The sequence below is a fragment of the Lissotriton vulgaris genome, chromosome 6, assembly GCF_964263255.1.
Source record: "Lissotriton vulgaris chromosome 6, aLisVul1.2, whole genome shotgun sequence".
NCBI classification, from domain to species: Eukaryota; Metazoa; Chordata; class Amphibia; order Caudata; family Salamandridae; genus Lissotriton; species Lissotriton vulgaris.
In genome coordinates, this window is record NC_141694.1 from 173,408,355 (window position 1) to 173,432,630 (window position 24,276).

At 42.4% G+C, this 24,276-nt stretch overlaps 1 protein-coding gene across 1 annotated transcript in view; it reads left to right on the forward strand.

Moving 5' to 3' along the window:
* The window catches only part of LOC147706970 (cysteine-rich secretory protein 2-like), a 104,044-nt gene extending 80,614 nt beyond the window's left edge, over positions 1–23,430 (forward strand). Inside the window, exon 7 of the mRNA XM_086925154.1 lies at positions 22,806–23,430. Within this exon, the coding sequence (XP_086781280.1) occupies positions 22,806–22,930 (125 nt within the window). The 3' untranslated portion in view covers positions 22,931–23,430. The remainder of the gene's footprint in view (positions 1–22,805) is intronic.
* The last annotated feature ends 846 nt before the right edge of the window (positions 23,431–24,276 follow it).

Genomic DNA, 24,276 nt, shown 5'->3' on the forward strand with positions numbered 1-24,276 from the left:
AAAATAAATAAAACACTTAATAATTTGATGTAATTTTATTTTTTTTAATGTTATTTAATTGATTTAATGTAATATTTTTTGTTTTTTACCCTGTACGCCTGTACCCCAAAAACCCAAAACTGACCCTGAACCGTAAAAATATCCCTGTACCCCAAGAACCCAAAACTGACCCTGAACCCTAAAAATACCCCTTTACCCAAAAACTGAAAACTGACCCTGAACCCTAAAAATACCCCTTTACCCAAAAACTGAAAACTGACCCTGAACCCTAAAAATACCCCTTTACCCATGAACTGAAAACTGACCCTTATCCCTAAAAATACCCCTTTACCCAAAAACTGAAAACTGACCCTGAACCCTAAAAATACCCCTTTACCCAAAAACTGAAAACTGACCCTGAACCCTAAAAATACCCCTTAACCCAAGAAAATAAATTAATTACCAATTGATTATTAATTAAAATATGTACACACATATATTAATTAATTAATTATTAATAAATTTCTTCCCACCCTATTCCCCTATAAACTCATAACCCGCTACAGACCATATTTATCAATTAATCAATTAATTAAAATTAATTAAAAATTATTTCTCAATTAATTAATTAATAATTCCTGCTAATTAATAATTAATTTAACATAATTAAATTTCTTCCCACCCTATTCCCCTATAAACCCACAACCCGCTACAGTAGTAAAAGACAACATTTAATTAAATTACATTAAAAATAAATAATAAAACATAATAAATACAATATAATATACACTAAATTTATTTAAAAATTGATATTAGTAACATCGAAGTTATTTATTTCGATATTATTGACATCGATATTTAAAACTTTGATATTACTGATATCATACTAATATCGATATTAAGACTGTCGATATTACTTACCTTCGATATTTTGTCCCATCGATATTTAAAACTCGATATTTTGTCTGTGTACCCATGTATCTATATCACTGCATGCCTGAGCTACAAGGCAGAAGCATTTCCAAAAGTATGCAAAGATGACCATGAGGCAACCCAGCAGATATCAGCCACCAGCATGCCACTGATGAGTTTCTTGTTAGCAGCCACGTGGAGTGGCCGAACATAGCAGATCTTAAATCATGACCCAAAGTAAAACAGTGTATTTCTTTTTTTGGTTCCAGCAAAGCTCACAATAGCTGATCATTCACTGTGTCCTAGCACATGTGGGTGATGTAGAAGACTGCACTCCTGGGGGTCTGTCTGTGCTGCTATTCTTCTTCTTTGGAGGGATGAGGAGGAGAGAAACATCAGGGAAGGGTGCATTTTTGACCTGGCCCTCTCTGCAGGGTAACCCCCAAACGTTTTGCTTTCACCCTCCTATTTTTTTTAATTTGTTTTTGTTGGTCTTAGGACTCTGTGCGATGTACCACTGCTAACCAGTACTAAAGTGTTTGTGCTCACTCCTAACAACTTGGTGACATTGAGTTAGACCTGATTGCCATGTTTAATGTACCTATAATTCCTCAGTAAGGTGGTATGCCGTATACCCAGTGCTTATACATTAAATGCTACTAGTGGGCCTGCAGCGCTCCTTGTGCCACCCAATAAGCAGTTATTTAAAACAGGTCTCAGGACTGCCATTGCAACCAAACAGCAGTTTTAAACTGCCAATAAATTAGACTTGGCAATATAGCACCCTTGTAAAGTCTAAAACTCGTTTTTTATTACATATAAGTCACCCCTGAGTTATATCCTAAACACCCCATAGAGAGGGTGCATTGTAATTGAAAAGTGGGACATGTACTTTTAAGTTTTACATGTCCTGATAATGAAAAACTCACACATTTATTTTTCACTAGTCTGAGGCCTACCTATCCCATAAAATGATATTGGGGTGCCTTATCAGATTTAATAAATGCTAAGTTTTGATTGGGAGAAAGTAGGTAGGTCAGTTTACACTTCTCTAAATGCCACTTTCTGCAAGTTGCCATTTTCATGTCCTAGTAATTGGTGCCTGCAGCCTATTCCTGGGTCACATTACTAGGTGTAGTTGGCAGTTGGCCTTTTTGTATTCCTCCCAGTCAACATCACAGTAGAGGGTCTGGGTGCTGGCAGGATGGGTCATCTCTGACATATTAGGGGATACAGCTTTCACCCACTACACTTGCACTTCAAAACCAATAGCTCAGCTCACTCACAAAGTACTTTATACTAGCCAATTGTGCCCCCAGACAGAATGGGACCGGAGCAGGGAGTCAGAACATTCCAGAAACCTCTGTAGGATGAAACTACAGAATCTTTTTCCACTTTAAATTGGTGTAAAAATCGGACCCTCTGTCCCACTGTTCAAATAACTTCTGGACCTGTGAAAGACCCATAAGAAGGACTGCTCTGCTTCAGAGACTTGTCTGTCCCCCTGCTGCTGCCCTGCCCAGCTACCTGAGTAAAAAAGACTGGTCCTGCATCTTGAACCCAGGGACACCAGGGGGACTCCAAGGGCTAGTTGGCAGGCCTCCTGATCAGAGCCCCTTGAACAGAAAAAGCTTTAATCATCTTGCAGGTGGATTCTGCCTGCTGTGAGTCCTAACACCCAAGTGGTGACTCTCAAGTCCTAGTCCCTTGGAACTGGGGATAAAGGTGCTCTACCAGCACAGCTGTGGTCCCATTAAAAACCAATGCTGCATGTAGCAAGCCGAGGGTACCCTCAGAGGTCCTCATCATAACCGATGCAGCATGACACAGCTTGCATCCCAACCCTTGCAGATTTTCATCAGAATTGATGCAGCAAAATACAAATTGATACAGATTTCGCATCTCAGCCTTAACAGCTCCTCTTCTAAACCAATGCAGCATGAGCTAAGGGACAGAACCTTACTCAGGACACTGCATTGCTCCTCAGAACCACCGCTGTGTGGCTCAACCCCCCCCATCAAGAACACAATGTGCACTTTTCAGTGGGTCTAACATGGTCCCTGAATCAGGCATATGCTCCATTGCAATCGGCCTCAACTTGAGACTTTGTCCTGGTCCGGCATGGCCAGATAATCACAGCTGGCGCTTTGTGCTTTTAGGCACTATTTTTTACCAAAATCTTTAAAAATTGCAAGTCTCTGGTTCTACTGACTGGATGTTTGTTGTTTTGATGTCAAATAATTCATTTCAATTTACTCTATTTTTCTAAATTGGTGTGAGATTTTTCTGATGTTGTGTTATCCTATTGGCTAACAGCATCTGTTGGGGTACTGTTGACCGCCTACTCCCGCCCCGGTCCGCCGCGCCCATCTTGGACGTTTGTTGCGGAGGGTGGAGGAGGAGCCCATTCACTTCCGGGCTCAGGGCTGCAACATCCGCGCTCTAGTCGCGCTGTATGTTAACTCTATAAATTACCTGCTTGTAAACACTCGCGCTGTGGAGAGGAGAACAGCCGGTGGCAGTGGCTTACTCTATCCGCTGACGCTTGTGCACACAGCATGCACTGTGAGCGCTGAATTAGTAGCGTTTTTAAACTTAGCGCGTTCTGCTAATTTTAACTTGTTCAGTGTACTGTTGTGATAATTACTCAAACTGTGCCTTACCTATTGGCTAACAGCATCTGTTGGGGTACTGTTGACCGCCTACTCCCGCCCCGGTCCGCCGCGCCCATCTTGGACGTTTGTTGTGGAGGGTGGAGGAGGAGCCCATTCACTTCCGGGCTCAGGGCTGCAACATCCGCGCTCTAGTCGCGCTGTATGTTAACTCTATAAATTCCCTGCTTGTAAACACTCGCGCTGTGGAGAGGAGAACAGCCGGTGGCAGTGGCTTACTCTATCCGCTGACGCTTGTGCACACAGCATGCACTGTGAGCGCTGAATTAGTAGCGTTTTTAAACTTAGCGCGTTCTGCTAATTTTAACTTGTTCAGTGTACTGTTGTGATAATTACTCAAACTGTGCCTTACCTATTGGCTAACAGCATCTGTTGGGGTACTGTTGACCGCCTACTCCCGCCCCGGTCCGCCGCGCCCATCTTGGACGTTTGTTGCGGAGGGTGGAGGAGGAGCCCATTCACTTCCGGGCTCAGGGCTGCAACATCCGCGCTCTAGTCGCGCTGTATGTTAACTCTATAAATTCCCTGCTTGTAAACACTCGCGCTGTGGAGAGGAGAACAGCCGGTGGCAGTGGCTTACTCTATCTGCTGACGCTTGTGCACACAGCATGCACTGTGAGCGCTGAATTAGTAGCGTTTTTAAACTTAGCGCGTTCTGCTAATTTTAACTTGTTCAGTGTACTGTTGTGATAATTACTCAAACTGTGCCTTACCTATTGGCTAACAGCATCTGTTGGGGTACTGTTGACCGCCTACTCCCGCCCCGGTCCGCCGCGCCCATCTTGGACGTTTGTTGCGGAGGGTGGAGGAGGAGCCCATTCACTTCCGGGCTCAGGGCTGCAACATCCGCGCTCTAGTCGCCTCTACCCCCTCCATAAATGTGCAGAGGTCCGCGGCCGCGCAGCGGACGCGTGCAGCGGGCGCGCCGGAAGCGCGCCGTAGTCGAGCCAAAGTCCAGCCCGTCTGCACCCGTCCGCGACAGGACGGGGCGCGGGGCCAAGGACCCTGGTCTCTCTTCATCCTCTACGCTACGCTATGCGCGTGAAGAGCTGCTTGCTCTCTGTCCTAATATCCCTCTGACCTGCGCACATTCAATGGAGCCGCTCCTCCTACACGCCTGTCCCCTATGCTCTTTTAAGCCCCCCAATCCAGTTAGGATAGCTTATGCAAACAAGCATGTTAAGGCAGGTCTGATTAACTGCCGCTCTTTCGGTTAACATACCATTCAAATCTATCATCTACTCGAGGACGAGGAATATGATATGATTTTCTTTACCGAAACGTGGTTGGGCGAACTTTCTGACCCTGATGTGATTGAGGCCATCCCCCCTGGCTACTCCCTTGTTAGATTGGACAGGAAGGATGGCAGGGGAGGGGGTATTGCGATTGCTACTAAAACCTCTATGCAATGCACCCTACTGCCTCTGAGCATTGACCACTGTGAGGCCGGTGTTTTTACAATAAGCATAGGACCTCAAACCTCCCTTTCTGGCATCTTAGTATACAGACCTCCGGGCAGGATGTATGATTTTACTGCTAATCTGTTGGAGGCCGCCGCTCACCTTGCAATTAGGAAAAAGAGTGTACTTGTGCTGGGCGATATGAATGCCCACTTTGATGACCCTTTGGATAGGGAGGCCAGTGACATTAGGTCCCAACTCCACTCTATACAGCTTGATCTTATAAATCAGGACCCCACTCACAGACTTGGGCACCTCCTGGATCCTATCTTTGGAGATCACTGTAGAGTACAATCTTCCTTCCCGATTCCGGTCCCTTGGTCCGATCATTTCGTCATTCCATTTCGTATTCAGTCATCCGAGGTTGACGCGAAGAAAGACTCTGAGCTGCGTTACCCGCGGCGGAAATGGAAATCCTTCTCTCAGACCACCTTTAATGAACTTCTTACAATAGGAGGCCCGATCGGAGGCACGGACTGTGAAACTGCGTATAGTCACCTACAAACACGCATTTTAGGAGCCCTCGATAGAACTGCTCCCATTCGTCTTGGGAGTAACTCCAAAATTACGAGGAAAACTACTTCATGGTATACGCCTGAACTTCAAACGCTCAAATATGCCTGTAAAAAGCTGGAACGCGAATGGCGCGTTAATTTTTGTCCAAGGATCAAGGAACAATATAAAAAAACTCAAAGGGAGTATTATAAAAAAATTCGTAACTCCAAAGCAGCCCATTACAAAAATCGGATTGATGAAGCAGAGAACTCTTCTAAGGAACTTTTCAAAATCTTTAAGGAGATCTCTGTACTCTCGAATGATAATAGCTCCTCCAGCGACTCAGTGGAAATCTGCAACAAGATTGCAAGATATTTTTCTGGAAAGATCTCGGATATCTATGCGAATTTCTCTGGAAACCTGGCCGTCAGCCATGATCTCAGGGCAGACATAGAGGTCAGTCCCACGGAGTCAGGCTTATACTGCTTCATGGTTCCGCCTCCTGAGGTACTGGTAGATGTATGTAAAAGTGTCAAATAAGGCTCCCCCCGAGATCCGGCCCCTCCTAAAGTTCTGACTGCTAGTTTAGAAATATTGGAGCCATATTTTCGACACATTATCCAACTATCGTTTTCCTCGGCCTCTCTTCCGGGTGACTGGAAGCAGGCGATAGTGCTGCCAATAAAAAAGAAACCCAATGTTAGCCAGGACCTTTTAGAGAACCTAAGGCCGATTTCCCTCCTACCTTTTCTTGCTAAAGTGACCGAAAAAATAGTCAATACTCAGCTTATGGATTACTTAGAAGCTAATAAGGCACTGCATAGCTCCCAATCTGGCTTTCGGAAGAACTACTCAACCGAGACTGCCCTTTTGCGAGCGACCAAAACTCTGCGGATCGGAGCGGATGAAGGTCACACAATGGCTCTCATTATGCTGGACCTCAGCGCTGCGTTCGACACTGTGGCCCATTCCATCTTGCTACAGTGTCTGAGTAGTGCTGGGGTCACCAAGGCGGCATTGGGCTGGCTTAAAGCCTTCCTATCTGAACGCAGCTTTCAGGTGCAGAGAGGCATGTGTCTTTCTGACAGCATAGCCTTAGAACAGGGGGTGCCTCAGGGCTCTGCCCTGAGCCCCACCCTGTTCAACCTGTACATGGCTCCCCTGGCAGACGTGGTTCAATCATACGGCATAGAACTAGTATCCTATGCCGATGATACTCAGCTGCTCATCTCCCTATCACAGACACCCACATTAGCAGCGGCCAATTTTAAAGCATGTATGCAGGAGCTTTCAGGCTGGATGAACCAACACTGCCTGAAGCTCAACGGTTCGAAAACTGAGGTAATAGTGATAGGGGGAAAGGATACCAGTTGGACTCAGGACTGGTGGCCTTCGTGCCTTGGCCCTACTCCCATCCCTGGCAAGGAAGCAAAAAATCTGGGGGTTTGGGTGGATCCCAAACTCTCTTTTGAGAACCATGTCAACAAAGTAGCAGGGAAATGCTTTGGGATAATGAAGACCTTAAATCGCACGCTGGACCTTCTGCCCTTGGAGGCCAGGCGTACTATGACCCAAGCGCTAGTCACCTCCCGCATAGATTATGCGAACGTACTGCTACTAGGAACAACTGAGAAAAACATAAGGCGACTCCAGGTGTTGCAGAACACGGCAGCGCGATTAGTTCTCAGACTTCCTAAAAGAACGGCATCTAAACCCACTCTACTGGCCCTTCACTGGCTTCCTATTAGGAAAAGAATCCTATTCAAAGCTCTGCTTATTTGTTATAGGATAATCTCTCAGAAAGCCCCTGACTATCTGAAGGACCTAGCCATCCCTTATATGCCCAATAGAGCACTCCGCTCCTTGGGCGTGGGTCTTTTGAAAGTACCTCGTATAAAGAGGGCCAGAATGGGTGGACGCTCCTTCCGAGTGTTAGCAGCCAATCAATGGAATGCCCTTCCCATAGAAATCAGACTGGCCAGGACCGAAACTATTTTCAGGAAGCTGTTAAAAACACATTTGTTCACTCTGTAGATCTGTCTCTGCCGCTCTCTGTCTCCATCTCCTCAGCGCGGGGACACGCCGGGACGGCGTCACCAAGCGCTTTATAAGCCCCTTTTTTTATTTTTTTTTATTTTATTATCACTACATTACGGTTTGTGTGTTGCATAAATTCTTTACACGTGGCCTCTGAATTTAGCCTGACTGCTTTTGTGTCAAGTTACCAGAGGGTTTAGCACAGGTTAATTTAGTGACTTTTTGTTGTTCACCCTGACAGGGATTGTGGCTGTTGCTTGAGATGGGCTCACAACCCCCTCAACCTACAATCCAACTTGTCACAGTGATAGCTCCGGCAATTTGAGAGACAGAAACCACCTTCAGCAAGAAGGCTGTTTAGATGCAGATAAACTAAAGTGAAATATGGCTGAACTGAGAGGACTTGAATTCTCTGGCCCTGAAAACTGTTGATACTAATAGATAATGGATAACTATGAATCATATTGAAAGGGGACCCCTTTTTTGAAAGTCCACAGATGATTCAAATCATACTGAGTATGAATCAACAGAGTAGAAGGAAACAGCTAATGTAAAACTTCAACCATGGAATTCAGCTTCTACAGATGTCCGAGGTGATGGAGAACAGTGAAGTGACTCCAAAAGCTCCCAGCACATGGCTGTCTTCTCAAAGAAGAACATTATTTCTCCATCCTATGGTGCCTTTTCTCTTTTTTTGGGGTTGGAAGATTGTCATGAGACTTACCTTTCGGGAAAGATGTGCACCTTTGGATATCCCTGTGGGCCTTGGCTAAAACAGCTTAGACTCCCACTTCCCGACAATATTTAGGCACTTCAGAGAACAAGAATTACATGGCATGGAGTCATGGTCAGAATCACCACTTGCAATTTTCATGTGGCTCCAGTTCTGACATCTGCTTGCAACACTTATGACAGAAGTTGAACTCTGAACATTTACTTTTTTGGGGGCGGGGCGATTTAACTTAGATACTTTCAGAAGGTGTGGAATTTCCATAAGTAAAGCACTGTCAAAACCTCTGTTGTCACTGTTCTCCTCATGTTTGGTGGACGGAGTCTGGAATGAGCCGTATGGTGCACCTGGCAATGCTAGAGAGCTGATGCTGGGGAAATGTTTTCCAGACCAGTATGACACCTGAGAAGATGTTCTTCAGGTGAAGAATCTGCAGTATAATATCTACATTCAAAATCAGTTTTGCCCACTGAGCCATCCATGGTTTTTTTTTCTTAGGATATTCCTTACGTTTATGAGATCTCAAAGACACAGACTACATATTTTAAAAGTATAAGGTCACCAGCATCTAACCAAAATACAATCTATGTTAAGGATATGAACAAGCACTGACCAAGTAAATAGGTCTGGTTTATGTAATGTGTATGTGCTCTTGGTTGTGAAGTGTGGATGCTTTGTAGATTAGAAAGTATAAACAGAAAACCCAAATACAGGGGCTAAGGTGCACACAGACCCTACAAAAATTCAGACATGCAAACATAGACACACAGACAACACATATACAGATGCACATGCAGTAAGCCACAAATTCAGTCATACTGGTAGATGTTGCTTAAAATAAATGATTGATGAATTGATAGCTGTGCAGTTTTATACATGGATTAATAGATGGCTGAATGTCTGCTGTTTCATAGAATGGTGGGGGACAGGTCAGGTAGATTGGTGTAGTTACATAGCTGAATGGATGAAAGTGTAGATTGAAAGCTGAAAGTTTATTTGTAAGTTGATAACTGCAAGTGTGGGTGGCTGAATATGTACTTGGTATAAGATGGATGAAGTACACATGGGAAAGCGATTGATGAAAGTCTTTGGATGAAGGATTAAACAGAAAGGGACATGGGACGATTATTGTGAGTAGAAGGATGGATGGACAGTTTAGTGCGGCCTGATAGAAGGTTGTATGGTTGAGGATAATAAGATGCATTGATGTTCTTGGAGAGAATAAGTAATAGATAAATAAAATCATTTGCCAGTGAGCAAAAAGTATTTTATGAACAAGAAATCCGAATGTGCTCTGACACTGGCTTTGACAAACAAAAAAGTACTATCTGACTCTCTCACCCCTCACAGCCTTATTGCCTATTGACTGTCCACTTGGACTGATAGCCATGAACACTGCATCTACCCTACTTCCACTATCAGCAGATTTGATTGACGTGTACAAAAGTCCTAGAAATTCAAAAGTTAGTGGAAAAAAACCTCCGCTTATAGGTTTACACAGAACGATTGTTGTGGATTTCTCCGATATTTAGTCATCCTTTGCACAGTAAAATTAATCTGCGCAAAGCCTTCTGAGCAAAGATGTCCATTGACCTACAGAATGCCAGCCAGACCCCACTTTCCTAACTAGTTTCAGATGATCTAGCAGAGCTACCACAACCGGTGTGTCAGACAAAATATGATGGAAAACCACTGAGAACCTTTGGAGATAACCAAAAGATAGGATATTCAAATCCCTCAGATTACAAATGAACAAACACAGATTCAAGACCAAGGTAACAACTGTGTTTTATTGAGAAACCTGCAACATAGAGAGTTGACTGCAAACTATCCCCTTTCTAGCTGTAAATGTCAGAGCCCATCAAGCTAGCATAAAACAAAGAGGTCCAACACATCAGGCCATAGCACAGTTGCACTATATAGCATCCAAAATTATAGCCACTTAATCAGAATTATGCTATGTACCCAAATCACTGTGCAGATTATCCAACATAATAGCTAGTTGGCTATTGTCTTCTTTGGGTGCCAAGATTTTATTAGAGAAGGCAGAGACAGTGTTGTTATATTTGAACATAGGGTAGTTAGAGCAGACTCTGTGAATATTTTACATCACCTTTGTACCAACTCTAAGTTTTTTTAGATCCATTTCATTTGGAAGTGGGGGGGACTAGTTTGTCTATAATGCTTATGTTTTCATTATTTTACTGCTCTACTGTTTTGCAGGAGGTCACCATGTAGCTCCTTGTAGTTTTAAATAGAGAAGAAAGGAGTCTAGGGATGATTTGTTACTTTTTTTGATATCTCTAAATGTAGCCATTTCCCTCTCTGATTTAGGATGGGGATGCATGTTAATGGTAGTATTCTGAAAGGAATAAAGTAGGGATTTTGACCAGTCAATTTGAGAAAGCTGGAGACTTGCATTTGTTTTTACTTTATGAAAATGAGTTTCAAAATAGAGCCCTTAATGGGACAGAGTAGGTAGAATGTAGTAGTAGGTTAATGTCTGACTAAAAGGATTTGAGGAGAAGATGTGTGGGTGTCTTTGTCGCTTTCGGAAATGGAGTTTCAAATTGCCCAAGAAAATCTGATCACAAGTGTAGATGAGATGATCATTGCTATATATAAAAAAACTATTGATTTAACTAATTAATTTTCCTGCCATGAGAGAGTATTATATATTCAACCTCAAATGTGATGAATAAAGAGGTTTATTAATCTTATCTGTTTATATCTAAGGAATATCTTGTGTAGAAGTTTAATAACTACACAAGTTTTTCTGCTCTGTTGTGAAAGATAATGCATCCTTGTAGATTGATAAGGTCCAATAATGTTTCTGAGGATGAACAGAATTGTTTCCTTGAGTGGAAACGGTTCATAGTCACAATCTTAGATAAGGCCATCAGTCACATTGAAGTTTGAAATGGCTGCCTTAATGTGATATTTAAGACATGACTCACTGGGGTGAGAGGTGATTGCCCATTTTAGGTTGCTTGAGCAGATTCATCTTGGTTTGTGTTGAGGATTTCTAACTCTGGGGATTGTAGAAATAGAATGTGCTGTGACTTCTGATATTATGGACTATTAGTTTTTATGAAGGGCATTGTAAGGAATGTATGTGGAGGAAACAATGGGGCTTATCAGTAGTTATCGTGTTGAGTGTGTTGCAATGGGGTTCAAGAATGTAATCCATGGGTAGGGAGGGCTTGGGGAAGAAAGAGAAAGAAATTTTCCTTTGCAGAACTTTTATCTCATATGTTTCAATTTAATATCTTGATTGGGAGAATAAATAAGAGATTTCAATTCAGGTCAATAGTGAGTGGCTGTAATAAATTATGAGGCCAGTAGTATCAACACTCATGGGAATTAGTCTACGAGTAGCTGAGGCCTTCACTGGGGAGTCAGAATGTGTGCTTTTGTTTTGGTGTAAGCAGACTGGACTTGTAATTTGTTTGTCTTAGTGAGTTTCAATTAGGAAGTGTTGGTGGCAACAGGAATTTGATCTTTAACAATATTTAATTCTGTCTCGGCGCTAGAGTAGCATTGTTACTGGCTAGTTGGAGTTATGGAGGGTGGTTTCATTCCTATGGGTGTTTTGTAGTGACAATGAGGAAATATGGAAATGAAATAGAGTGAGACAAAGGTGTTTTCTGTACAGGTGATAGGCACCTTTTTAAGATTCCTAGTCGTGGTGGAAGTGTTTAGTCTCAGATATCAAACAATAAGGTGAAGTTGTGAAGGTTGATGTATGTTAGTTAGATCATGAACTTTCCACTTATATTTAGGCTCATGTGCAACTCACATTTTTGGAAATGTTAGCCTGAGATGGTGTATTTTTCTAGTAAGGGATTTATATCCTCTTTGGGTCTAGGAGGAAAAAGCAAAAATTTGTAAAACAGAGAATGTCAGTTCAAGTCAAGTCAAGTCAACTTTCATTTGATTATTAGAAATTAATCTTAAAAGAATAACATCCAAACTCATTCAAGATAGTAGAAATCTGTTGGTTAACCTTAGCACATTAAAAACAATATTGACCTACACCATCTTATTGCAGACTCAAAAAACAGCCCACCAAGCAGCAAACTTGTAAGTTGTGAAGCATTCTTGAAAAGTAATGTCAAGGCTCACTTTAGGTAGGTTTACCGAGGTTCTGTTCTGCTGAGAATACCATTTGCTTGCTGCACTGGCTGCCTACAGCACAGAGGATCCATTTTAAGACCCTTTGCCTAGCTTTTAAGATCCTCAAGCTGGCCTCTCCCCAGATTCTTGGTAACCTTATGCTGCTTTACGTGCCTACGCGCTCTTTGAGAACTCTGGGTCAAAATCTGGTGGTGGTCCCTCGGTTTAGGCTGTGCAGAGCTGGTGGTCGTTCCTTTCGGGTTCTGGCTGCAAAATTGTGGAACTCCCTTCCGTCCCACATTCGTGAACTGGATGAGCTTTTGAAGTTTAGGAGGGCTATCAAAACGTACTTATTCCCTCATTCATCCTAGTTCTTTCACTCTGTGTGCTGCTGTCTCTGACCTGATGTGTTGTGTTTGGGTACCAGTGCTTAATTTGTGCCGGTGCTTTCCGGGGCTCAGCACCGGCACTTATTTGACCGGGCCGGAGCTACAACATTTTCTCCCTCCGCACTCCGCAGTGAACCTTATAATTATTTGAAAATAAATCTACCTGTCCAACAGCCATGTCGACGCGCCTCTGACACCTTTGTGCGCTGGCTGCTGCTCAGTTCCTCGCAGACTTGCCAGCAGGGTACACTTCATTAAAGAGAGCTCTGGGTGAGAGCATAGTGCTACAATGTTGCAATCTGCCAGTGTCTTCCCAAGTGTTAGCTGTGCCGCCAGCGCGGCGCCGTGTGTGGGTATCATGACCTCACTTCCTTTACAGGAAGGAAGTGAGGTCGATCTTAAGAGGCGGCCGGGGACTCGAATAATTAATAAACTTGCAAGACTGCGCTATTACCCTGCCGGCGTTGCCAGAGTTCCGAAGGGCCGGCGGTAGCTGTGCAGGTCAGTGTGTGCTACTTTGATTTGTTTTGTCTGCCTGCAGGCCTTGTTGGGTCTCGTGCACAGGAGAGGCTGGTATTGCCGCAGGCAGGCTCCGAGTCGGTTTGCAATGGCCAGCTACAACACCACGTTGGCTCTCACCACTCACACCTACGGCCGATCAATTCTGACTTAAACCGTGCCTAGAGAGGCAATAATGCATACAGCGCTATACGAATGCTAATTAACAAAGCCAAGTTCGGTCCCTCACCTTAAAACAAATCTCCCACCACAGTTTAAAATTCGATCCAGAGACCGTCGGTAAAATAAATGCTCCCTGGCGTTCCCCATGACCGTTAACCCCTAAAATATCACCCTATTAACCCCAGCGCCCCTCTTTTATGCAACACCACCCGCAGCTGCCACGGCGTTTCTTTATGAGGGACTGAGAGGATTGTCGGCCCTAGAAATGGCTATGTTTTCTGTTTTCCTCTCTTAATTCTTGTTTTCTTCTTTGATTGTTGTAAAACCCCTTCTGTCCCCTGATTTCCGCAGGCAGACCCCTCCCTCCTTCGGTATATAAACAGCCCTCGCTTCACCATGGTGCTGATGATGGTGGGGGGAGGTGGAGGAGCGGGCCCCCAACCCTCCCCCCCCCCCGAGCCGGTCTCTCACGGGTGCACAGAGGCGTGTAACCTGTGAATGAGTGGGAACTGCCCCACCGTGCATAAGGACCGGGTCTCACGTGTGATATAGAGTGTGGCCTAGAATCCAGAAATTATTTTACACATGATCATTTTTGAGCAGTTTCTTGCCCGTTAAGGTCATGCGTTTTGCATTTTTTCCGAGTCTGGTACTGCTGTGCTGGGCTGTTCGCTGCCTGTGTCGCCCTCGCCACCTGTTGTATCTCCCTTGTCAACCTGCTGGAGGTGCTCCAGGGGGTTCCGGTGGCAGCTGAAAATGTTGTGGAAACCTTTTCCCATTATATCTGAAGGCACTGCTGGTTGCCTTCTGACTTTTGGGGACTCTGTACCAGTGAGCAGAGAGGTGAGGAGGCATGGGTTCAGACTCCGCTCTGCTGTCCGGCGCAGAGAGCTGGGAGGGGAGGGGTGTTTTTGTTGTTGTTCTCCTATTTGTTTAGTGCTTGGTTTATGCTTCATTGCTGGTTTTCTGAAAACTTAATGTACTGGCAGTCATTTTGCCGAGGCAACAAGTGGTGCTATGGTGTACTATTTGCGTATTTTACATGGCACCACCAGATTACAGTTCTGAATCCTCTGCTATGTCGTGAACTGTTCTTCTATCGCGCATTAATTGAAGAACACAGAGCACCTCTATTAGTACCTTATTGCTGGTTATTACAATGTTCGTCATGTTAAACGTTTCATTGCCAGAACTTTGCTTGCCCATACACATAGCTGCATGGCACAACTGCATATGCCCTGATAATTTGAGCTGCTCAATTAAGACTTTTTGGAAGCTGTTCTCCATATGACTGTATTCCATTGGATCCTTCAGACCTTCAGGGGTCTGATTTGGCTTGTATTCAGTGGCACAAAATTCGTGGCAGTAATTAAACTTTATCACACCCCTCTGGTTCCTTCAAAACACCCTAATCTGGGGCCTGAGTGACTTTAGCGACACACAGCCTCCAAGCAGCACTCCCATGTATGTAGCCTTCTCTCACAACCCCTGAACCTGGGCCTGGCTATAGAAAAACACAGCCTCCAGGCAGCCACCCTAAATAAGGGCACTAGTTTAGTGCCCTTCCATTTCTGGTGCTTTGCAGCAGTTTGAGGATTGGTTTAGAATTTCTCATTGCACAAATTAGAGTAATTTCTGCTGTTTATATGTTTCCCCTGTGTTCATTGCTTGATTTTGCTTTCAAGATAGTATCACTCATAGTCATTGAATGTCACTCATAATTACACTGAAATTATTAGGGCAGAGGAATATCCCCAGAGAAACCTATTTTGATTTGCATGCCTACCTGACTCCGTTATTTTAGCGGGCCTACAGTTGGGTGAGGCTATAGAATTGTGTTTAGTGCTTAGCATGTTTACCATTGCCTTCGCATATTATAATTTTACTATGAAACATACAAAGGACAGGATTGGTGTATTATGCAGTAAAAACAGATGTCATCTTGTTTGATAACCTGCATGAATCTGTCACTCCACTCCATTATCAGAGAGAAAAGGCTGTAAAGACCTTTGCTTTATCTAAGTAAGCCTTCAATGTGGCATGATCTGAAATATTGAGTTGGGAAGACAATTTGCATGCTCTGTGGCATATTGGAACATTTTGAATACGCATCCAAGAGTGGTAGCATGTGTGCAGGTTTAAATTCTATGTTTGAGAAATTACCAAAAGAGCAGTTGGATAATTTGTGCTGCTAGTGCTTTGTTGAGAGGACCCTTATGCCGAAGTGATGAATTATGAAATGCATCTTGATTTCAGATTCAGGTTTGAATCACCATTAATTTAGGGAAAATATTTAAAGAGGAGCTGGATAATCTAGAAAATAAACCCCAGACGTCTAATATTGGGAACATCCAGGTTCAAAAATGTTTATTCCAATACCTCCTATGAAAACCTTACTTGAGCAAGGATCCATTGCTGATTGGGTATTGCACCTAGCTTTCAGACGTGCTAGTTGAGTACGTGGATGGAGCCCATAAAATGAGTGGGTGGAGCCAGTGGATGAAGTGGGTGGAGTCGTGAAAAGTGGGTGTGGCCTCCGACAAAAATTTGAGCACCTGGACTTCATATTTTACAAATTAAGCACTGTTGGGTACTCTCTCTGAAGCGCCGGGACGCCCCTTAGCGGGGGCAGCTGCGCGATATAGAAGTGTTATTAACATAACATAACATAACTTTAATCAAATCTATCATTCCTAAGAGCAGGCAGTACCCAGCAAAGGGTATCTAATAAAGTGGTAATATTTGCAAATGAACACAAAGCTTAACCAGGAGATCCTCGGCCACAGCTGCTTTAGCCGAGCTACATTGGCTTCCCTTGAAGCAACGAATAGCCTTCAAGGCTCTCTGCTTGGTCTTCAAGGCATTACACGGATCAGGACCAAGACCCCTACAACAAATGTTTTCTTGGTATATCCCAACCAGAACTCTACGATCCGCGACTGCCTGCCTTGTGACGGTACCCAGATTTAAGAAGGCCAGGATCGGGGGAAGATCTTTCAGAGTGGCTGCTGCCAAGCTCTGGAACAGTCTGCCTGCCGACATTCGTCAAATTCCACAGCTCCTACCTGTCAGGAAACAATTAAAAACATGGCTCTTCCCCTAGTTCTCCCCCGCCACATCCACCCCCCCATAATCAATTTCCCATTGCTTCTAACTCAGGAGTAAGCTTTTCAGCGCCAGGATACCTGCCAGGTGACAGCCGCGCTTTACAAGTGTTTTAAATAAATAAATAATAAATAAATTAATAGCCCCAACAGAAAAGTGTTTTTCCCAAGGGTTAGAAATCAGTTTTAAATGCAATTCCATGTACTTGGACAATTACATAATCTCTTATGGACGGTTTTTGTAACTTAATTGTCTCTCTGGAAAGAGTCATTTACTCTCTAAAGCAATTTTTGACCCATGATTTCTCACTGATAGTAAACACATTACAAATATTATAGGTCTGGTCTACCTATAATATTTTCTGTGTGTTTAATATGCTGAAATCAAGGAATTGTGCACCCACAATCGCACACTAAGCAGTCATCTGATATGCCTTTGTAGAGGTGGGATTTGACAAAACAGATAGCCAATAGTAGATTTGGGACAAGTTTGATATGTTATTTCATGTAGTCTAAACCCTGCTCCTTGTGAAGGAAAAAATAGGGACTACTGTGTAGCAGCCTAAGTTCCTGCAGCATTATTTTCTTCCCCTTGAAACTATTTGTGGACAGAAGCACCAAGTAGCTGCTCCATAAACTCTGATTTGGTAGGCGCTTCAGTTTATATATATCCATAAAAACCTTAATCATGCTTGTTGCATATGTTCTGAGCACAGTTGAATATACTGCCTACCCATTGGCCAAACCTTCAGCACCAGATTGCAAAACACTGTGACCAAGAACTCCAAGAATCAAATGTTAAACCTAAGTAAGGAAAGTAATTTATCTCTCCAATTTTATTTACCTTGATGGAAATGGCTCTGGTCTTGCAGATTTTAGGCCACATGCCATATAAAATATTTTGGCAAAATTTGTGTGGAGGTAAAGATTGCCTATAAGGAAAGCAAAGTTATTAATCCAACTCCTAATGCAATTGGGGTCCAAGCCATTTAAACTGCTTCATCAGCATACAAAAGTGCAGGTATGGTGAATTTACCTGGGGCATATCTTATTCATGACTAATAAGAAATGTGTTAAGGTTGTTGATTATAGAAGGAACACATTAGGAGTGAGGATACATCCTTGACCAACTCCTTGGTCTAATGTGAATGAGTCAGCACATTTTAGCCTTTCACCATATCTCACCAAAGCCGAAACTCCCTTATAGTGTGCTCGAGGGAAGTCAGCTAAGGTCTTATCCATGCCCACATTTGTTAAATAAATCAAGGCTTTGATCAATTAACATAGTAAAAAGCTCTAGTTACGTCCAGGCCACCTCCCCTTTACTATGATATATTTGCAGACTAGTAGGTGAAGGTTTAGGCATTACTCCATCATCCCAAGCCCTTCCGTAAATCCATAGTGCACCTTTAAAAGGATATTTAGATCATCAGACCATGCCACAATTCGATCTATGATTATGCAGCCCACAACCTTTACTTTTGAATCAAGCATTGAGATGAGTATGAAGCAGTGGTTTGTAACCTCTTTTAAAAATGGGTACTATTGTAGCTGTGTGTCACAAAGCAGTGCAAGCTGAGTTCAAACTAATGCTGAAGATGGTAGCCCAAAGGTCAATATATAATTTATTAAGTTCCATAAGGACCCCTTTGTGCTTTATACCTTTCCAGAGGGAGTCGGAAAGCTGATAGCAATACTGTTAGTTGATGATACAAGATTACTACATTTCTTGGTGCCTTGGGTCACTAGGCAGTAGATAGACCTAAAGTGAGCTACCCATTCATCTGCTGTGACATTCAGCTCTAGCCCCATGGCTGGTGCCCTATTAAATGTATCATTGTTAACTAATGCCAAGAATGTCTTGCCACCTTCATTGTTACCGGAGGTGGCAAGGTTCTCCATGTTTCGTCCCCTAAGGCAAATTTTCCTGTTTATTAATGTGCCTTTAAACTCAACCCTGTAGCTCTCTACGTCCTCCCTACCTCTAGGGATATTGTTAATTTACCCAAATGCCTGTTTTCTGCCTTCCAAGCCCTGTCAAGCAGCTAGGGTAGCATCTGTCCCAGCTCAGGAGCATGCAAAGGACCATGCTATACACTGAGCTCAGGTTTGCACGTCTTTATTCAGCTGCATGCAACCGTTCACTGAACGTACAGCTTTGTGAACGGTATTGACCGGACACACCCAAGTACCACCCAATCAATTATTTAATGCTTGTAAGGAGTCTGCTGAGGACCGCTAGAGTCTTTGTGCACATAAGCACACAACACGACTTCTCGCCTTTGTTAACTTAAAATACTTGAGTTATGAAGAGTTTAATTCTGAGAAACTTTCAAGCTTTTTAATACAAATAGGAATCCCCAAGGTCCTGAGATGTGCAGGCATGCCACAAATCTGATTATACCTGATGGGCTAGGTAAATCCTCTTGGTTGTACTCACTCATGCAACAAAAGAACACTGAGTCTCCGAAAGCAGCCTCCCTCAGTCTTGCGAAGAAGTGTAACAGTACATACCTTTCAGTTATGCACAGCAAGTTTATTACAGGGAATTTCGTTATGCACCAGCCACATAAATAAACAAGTGGCTGTATTATTGCACCATCTCAGAGATGAACTACTTTGTCACCAACCGCCACTGTAAGTTGGATATGTAAAAAGGTACATTTCACCTGTGGGCTGACCAAAAATGTGAACACTTTAAACAAATATGACACAGAACCCTCTCACAAGAGGTGTTTGTCTAGACCAGACCCAAGAATGGATCCTGCCTGTATCTTACAAAATGGAAAGTACAGTATCTCTCTCTTTTTTTCATGGTTGCATTAAATCAGCAGGTCTTTTTTAATGTCTCTTTCAATGCGGACACTAATCAGGGGAACACCGCAATTCCCCCATGCTTGAGTTGCAAAGTACCTGTACAGATAACAGCAATGTTCCCATTACTAAAATCTTGGATGGCTCTTGGTGGCCCGCAGTGCTCGGGATCCCTCCCACACCCACGGACCACGAACGAAACCTGGTCTTCATGCTGAACTTCTTACTAGCAATGACCACCAAATCAACTCTGTTTTATCCTCCTGCTTCCACAACCTGCGCCTCCTTCATAAGATTTTCAAGTGGATCCACACTGAGTCAAGGAAAATGGTCACCTATGCGCTTGTCAGCAGCAGAATTGAATAAAACAACACACTCTACACTGGCAGAATGGCATCCAGAATGCCTCCACCAGACTCATCCAGAACATCCCACACTGCAACCACATCACCAGCCCCTTGAGAGACCTTGACTGTCTTCCTGTCAACAAAAGAATCACCTTCAAGCTTCTCACACATGCCTGCAAATCCCTCCACAATGCCGAACCTACATACCTCAACCACCGCCTCATCTTTTACACCCCCACCAGACATCTCTGCTCCACTCAACCGGCCTTGGCCACCAGTCCACATATCTGCAGGACCATGGATGGAGGAAGATCCGTCTTTCTTTTCCTACCTTGCTTATAAGACCTGGAACTCCCTGCCTCTGCACCTCAGGCAATTACCATTGCTGCCGCAATTCAGGAAGAACCTCAAGATTTGGTTCTTCGATTAAACAGCAGACCTATCTCCCCCCACGCCGACCCAGCATATTAACACCTTCTTGGGTGAGAAGTTGTGCTTTATAGAAACACTGATGGATTGGCTTAATAGCGTACATTCAGTTACTAGGCCAGGAATGACTATGTCAGACCTGTTCACTGGGAGCGATCATAGTTTGAAATAGAAATTCAGGGCGATAAGAACGATAAGAACATTGGAACGTTGGAAGCTCCATTGAAAACAATGGAATAGCTTTGAGCTTATAAAGGCTGGTATAAGCCTGGAGGTTCAAGCATGCCATTGGCTTCTTTGTTCAACGCTGTGACTGTGAACAAAGGCTTCAGGGATCCTGAGGGGAATTCAATACCCTTGCGCTCCATAAAGCCTTTGTTTAATTTGATAGAACACTCTGCGCCCTAGAGGCTGAATGTTCTAATAGCCTTATAGCCCTGCTTAGCAGGGCTATACCGGCTATTAAAGTCCTGCTGCCTTGTTAAAGTCCCTTGCCTTCGGCTCAGGCCTCTATCGCTACAGCGGGCCTTTAATAGACCTATAGCCCGCTATGGCGCGCTATAAGGCTATAATAAAGTAATATGTTTGATGAACGTGTTGTCTGCCTGCAACATATTGCATTTATACAATGAAAGTACACTTTATGCAACAGAAGCTTTATTCTTTATAAAAAAGAAGTACTTCTCTGTCTCCATTTGCAAGGAAGTGATACCTTCTACAATGCTGTTTAGTAATGGAACTAACAACTATAGGATCTTCCTGATTTAAACAAGTTAGTTAAACAGGTGACAGCTGGGAGGCTAATCATAGCTGATATGCTTGAAATTAGTGGCAGTGACTAGATACTGGACAACATGACATGACATCACATGAGACACAGTTAAGTAAATTTCCCAGTGATAAAATGGAAGACCTCTTCCCTGAGGACTGTGTCAAATGCTTTGGTGGACAAAATTTCTTCAACCTGCTAACAAATGATAATCACCCCAGAGTAATTACTGGCAACATATGGCTTGTTTGCAAGAGTGTCCCTGACATATATGCCCAAGTTGTTGCTGTAGTGGGAAAACATCAGGCACTACCGAGGTGAAAAATGTCAGCTTGTCTCTACACATGAGTACCGATTTTAAAACTGCAGATCATCTGGTCTTGTTCTTCTCTAGTGCCAGTCAAAGATAGAAGCGTTATCAAGAGGAAGTTGTTATCATGGCACTTTGTGTATGCATTAACTGGATGGCACAATCCACAACATGATTTTTGTATGATAGATAAAGCCAATGTGGTGGCACACTAGCTACATCAAGTACAACTGGGTGCTGTAACAGCAGACACAAAGTGGATGTTGGACCTAATGGTTTCAAACTCAATGCTGTTTTTTGACTTTGTAGATATACTTTACTTTTGTTGAAATTGATTGATAATTAATGTGAGCCTCTGTGTGATTGGATTATATTGGAGCCAAATAACTGTTCACATTTATGGTATTTGCTATGTGCAGAAGATATAATCTATGTGTTGGATATGTAGGACACATTGACAATGCATCCGTGAAATACTTCTGCACATGTTCACCCACAGATGTTCATGATTTTAAATTTACCTGCACAACTGTGTATCTAAGCAACACAACATCCTAAGAGACAATATCATTGAGGTAAAGCTATTAGTACAATTAATGCACACGATTCTGAGTTAGTGCAAGCAGTACATTAGTGTTTCAGTTTTGTTTAAGTCCCACTGAGCTAACTCTAAAGAACTCCTGATTGCAGATACACTAGAACAAACACTAGATGAATCCTAGCTACTTCGTTACATTATAACTCTTTATTTGCAACCTTTCGATCCATTGACTAGAGCATGGGATTCAAAGTCCTCTAAAAATCCTACAAGATCAGAGAAAATCAAAACATTAGCTAGTCTCTGTGATCACTCTCAAAATAAGAAGATTTTTCAAGGCAGTGCTTAATATATAAAATAGTAAGTGCCAGGACCTTAAAGACTTCATAGAACTCCACTCGAACTGGCAAAAAAAACAGCCCAGCCACTCCTGCCAAATTCCAGTACCAACATCACCTATGTGCTAGATTTATCATTTTTAAATAAACACCATGCGGATAAATGTGGCTGAAGTATAAACACACAACACCACCATGTGGTGTAATCCTACAATAGGATGAGCATAGCCTGCTCATGCAGGCGTAGCCTGCATGAGCAGGCTATGCCTAATTGGTAAACAACAGTTGTTGTTCCATAGGGATTAATAAGAAACTGTTGTTGCCCCAGAACGTTGGAGGAAAATGTCTGACATGTGGCCATGATTCTTAATTAAACATGTTCCACCAAAGATGCTGGTTCCACTAATTCTGCCTTTTTTATATTCATAAGGTCACTGTGTTATTTTGTTATCCTTCCATAAGCTTTCTCACATTCAGGTATATGTTTCTATTAGTATCTCCGTCCTCACCACAGTCTATATGAACATCTGATTAAATCATACTATTGTTTCTGTTAAATGAGTGGATTACTGAACACCGTCACCTATCTGTACGCTGACAGGGAGAAACAGTTGAACTGCAAAAATAAACATTGTTTGTAATCTAATTACTATATCATTTGTTCATTCTTTCTTTTTCCTTCTAGCAAATCCCTGTCCCTACGAAGATAAATATGCAAACTGTAAAGCATTTAAAGATGATTGCTCTGATGATGACATTATTAAGGCAAGTTGCAAAGCTACTTGTCAATGCTCTTCCCAAATATATTAGAAACATCACACCTGCCCTCCTGGATCTGGAATTGGACTGCACCAGTAACAATATACTCATGAATATTTGAACAAATAATATAGTGCAATCGACTGGTATTACCTACTTCTAAAGTTCTGATTCATGTTGTTTGACGTGCAATATCTCTGATGGTTTCCAAATAGTTCATCCCCAAATGCAATGGAGGTCTACATTGCTTATATTCAGCAAGTGTGATAGACGTGTTTTTGCATGTGTGTATTTTCCTAAACAATGTAATACCTTCTGCTATAGTGTGGTGTACACAATTACTAAAGGGGAATCCCACTATGTAAATAAACTAATGGAACATGTCTTGTTGCAGTTAATATGCATATATCTGTGAATTTTAGACATAAGACTTGAGTGGTTTTATTCGTCATTAATTGATTATTTGTTGCAGTATTCTATTTCATAAATGTCACTCTTTGTTTTTCTGTGTTTCTAATAAATGTCCCTTTTAATAAATATGTTAACGCTCTTATAAAATGTCTGCTTTAGCATTTGTTTTTTTATGGAGAATTAAGAACATATATCTTGTCATATTTCATGCCTGCCTACTTTTTTTTTGCATTTTAATTGTTTTATCAATCTAACCCATTCCCCTCACCCCCAATACAAATGTTGGGGAAAAAGCACTTTGTGTCACTGAGTTTTGTACATGGTCATTTTAATATTCATCACCAAATGGACAAGGTATATTCCCTAGTTAATTGACTGAAAATTTCTAACAAGAGGGAAGATTGTGGGATAGGAAGCAAGCAATAATAAAGAACAGACCAAACCACAAAACGACAAGTTCAATGTTCTGAAGAGTTCCAAAGTTATACAACTAACACAAAAGAAAGTAGATTTCATCAAGGGTTGGTGTTGAATCCCACAACAATTTGTGATGATTAAATTAAATGAAAGCTTAAGTGATGCATTTGTCCAAATCATCTTGGTTTTGACAGAATATTTGAATATTGATTGTAAAACAATATGAAATATAGTAACATGTAATCTATAAATAGTTTGTGATTCAGAAACCAGTATCACATACATTGAAACAATTTGTATCCTAGGTAAAAGGAAATCCCTTCTATCATCTTTTGGATGTTTTTTTTACAGGTTGCGCAGAAATCTAGGACCTCATTTCCAAATTAATAGAAAATCAGATATCATACGATTTGTACATATCTGCAAGATGAGTTTGAAATGGAAATATATGAAATTCATACATTCCTTGGCAGAATCGCACTCTCATAAACTTTTATGCAAATTCATATATTTAAAAAATTCACCTAAAAAATATTTTCTACATAGGGAAATGTTTTATTGTCTGGAAG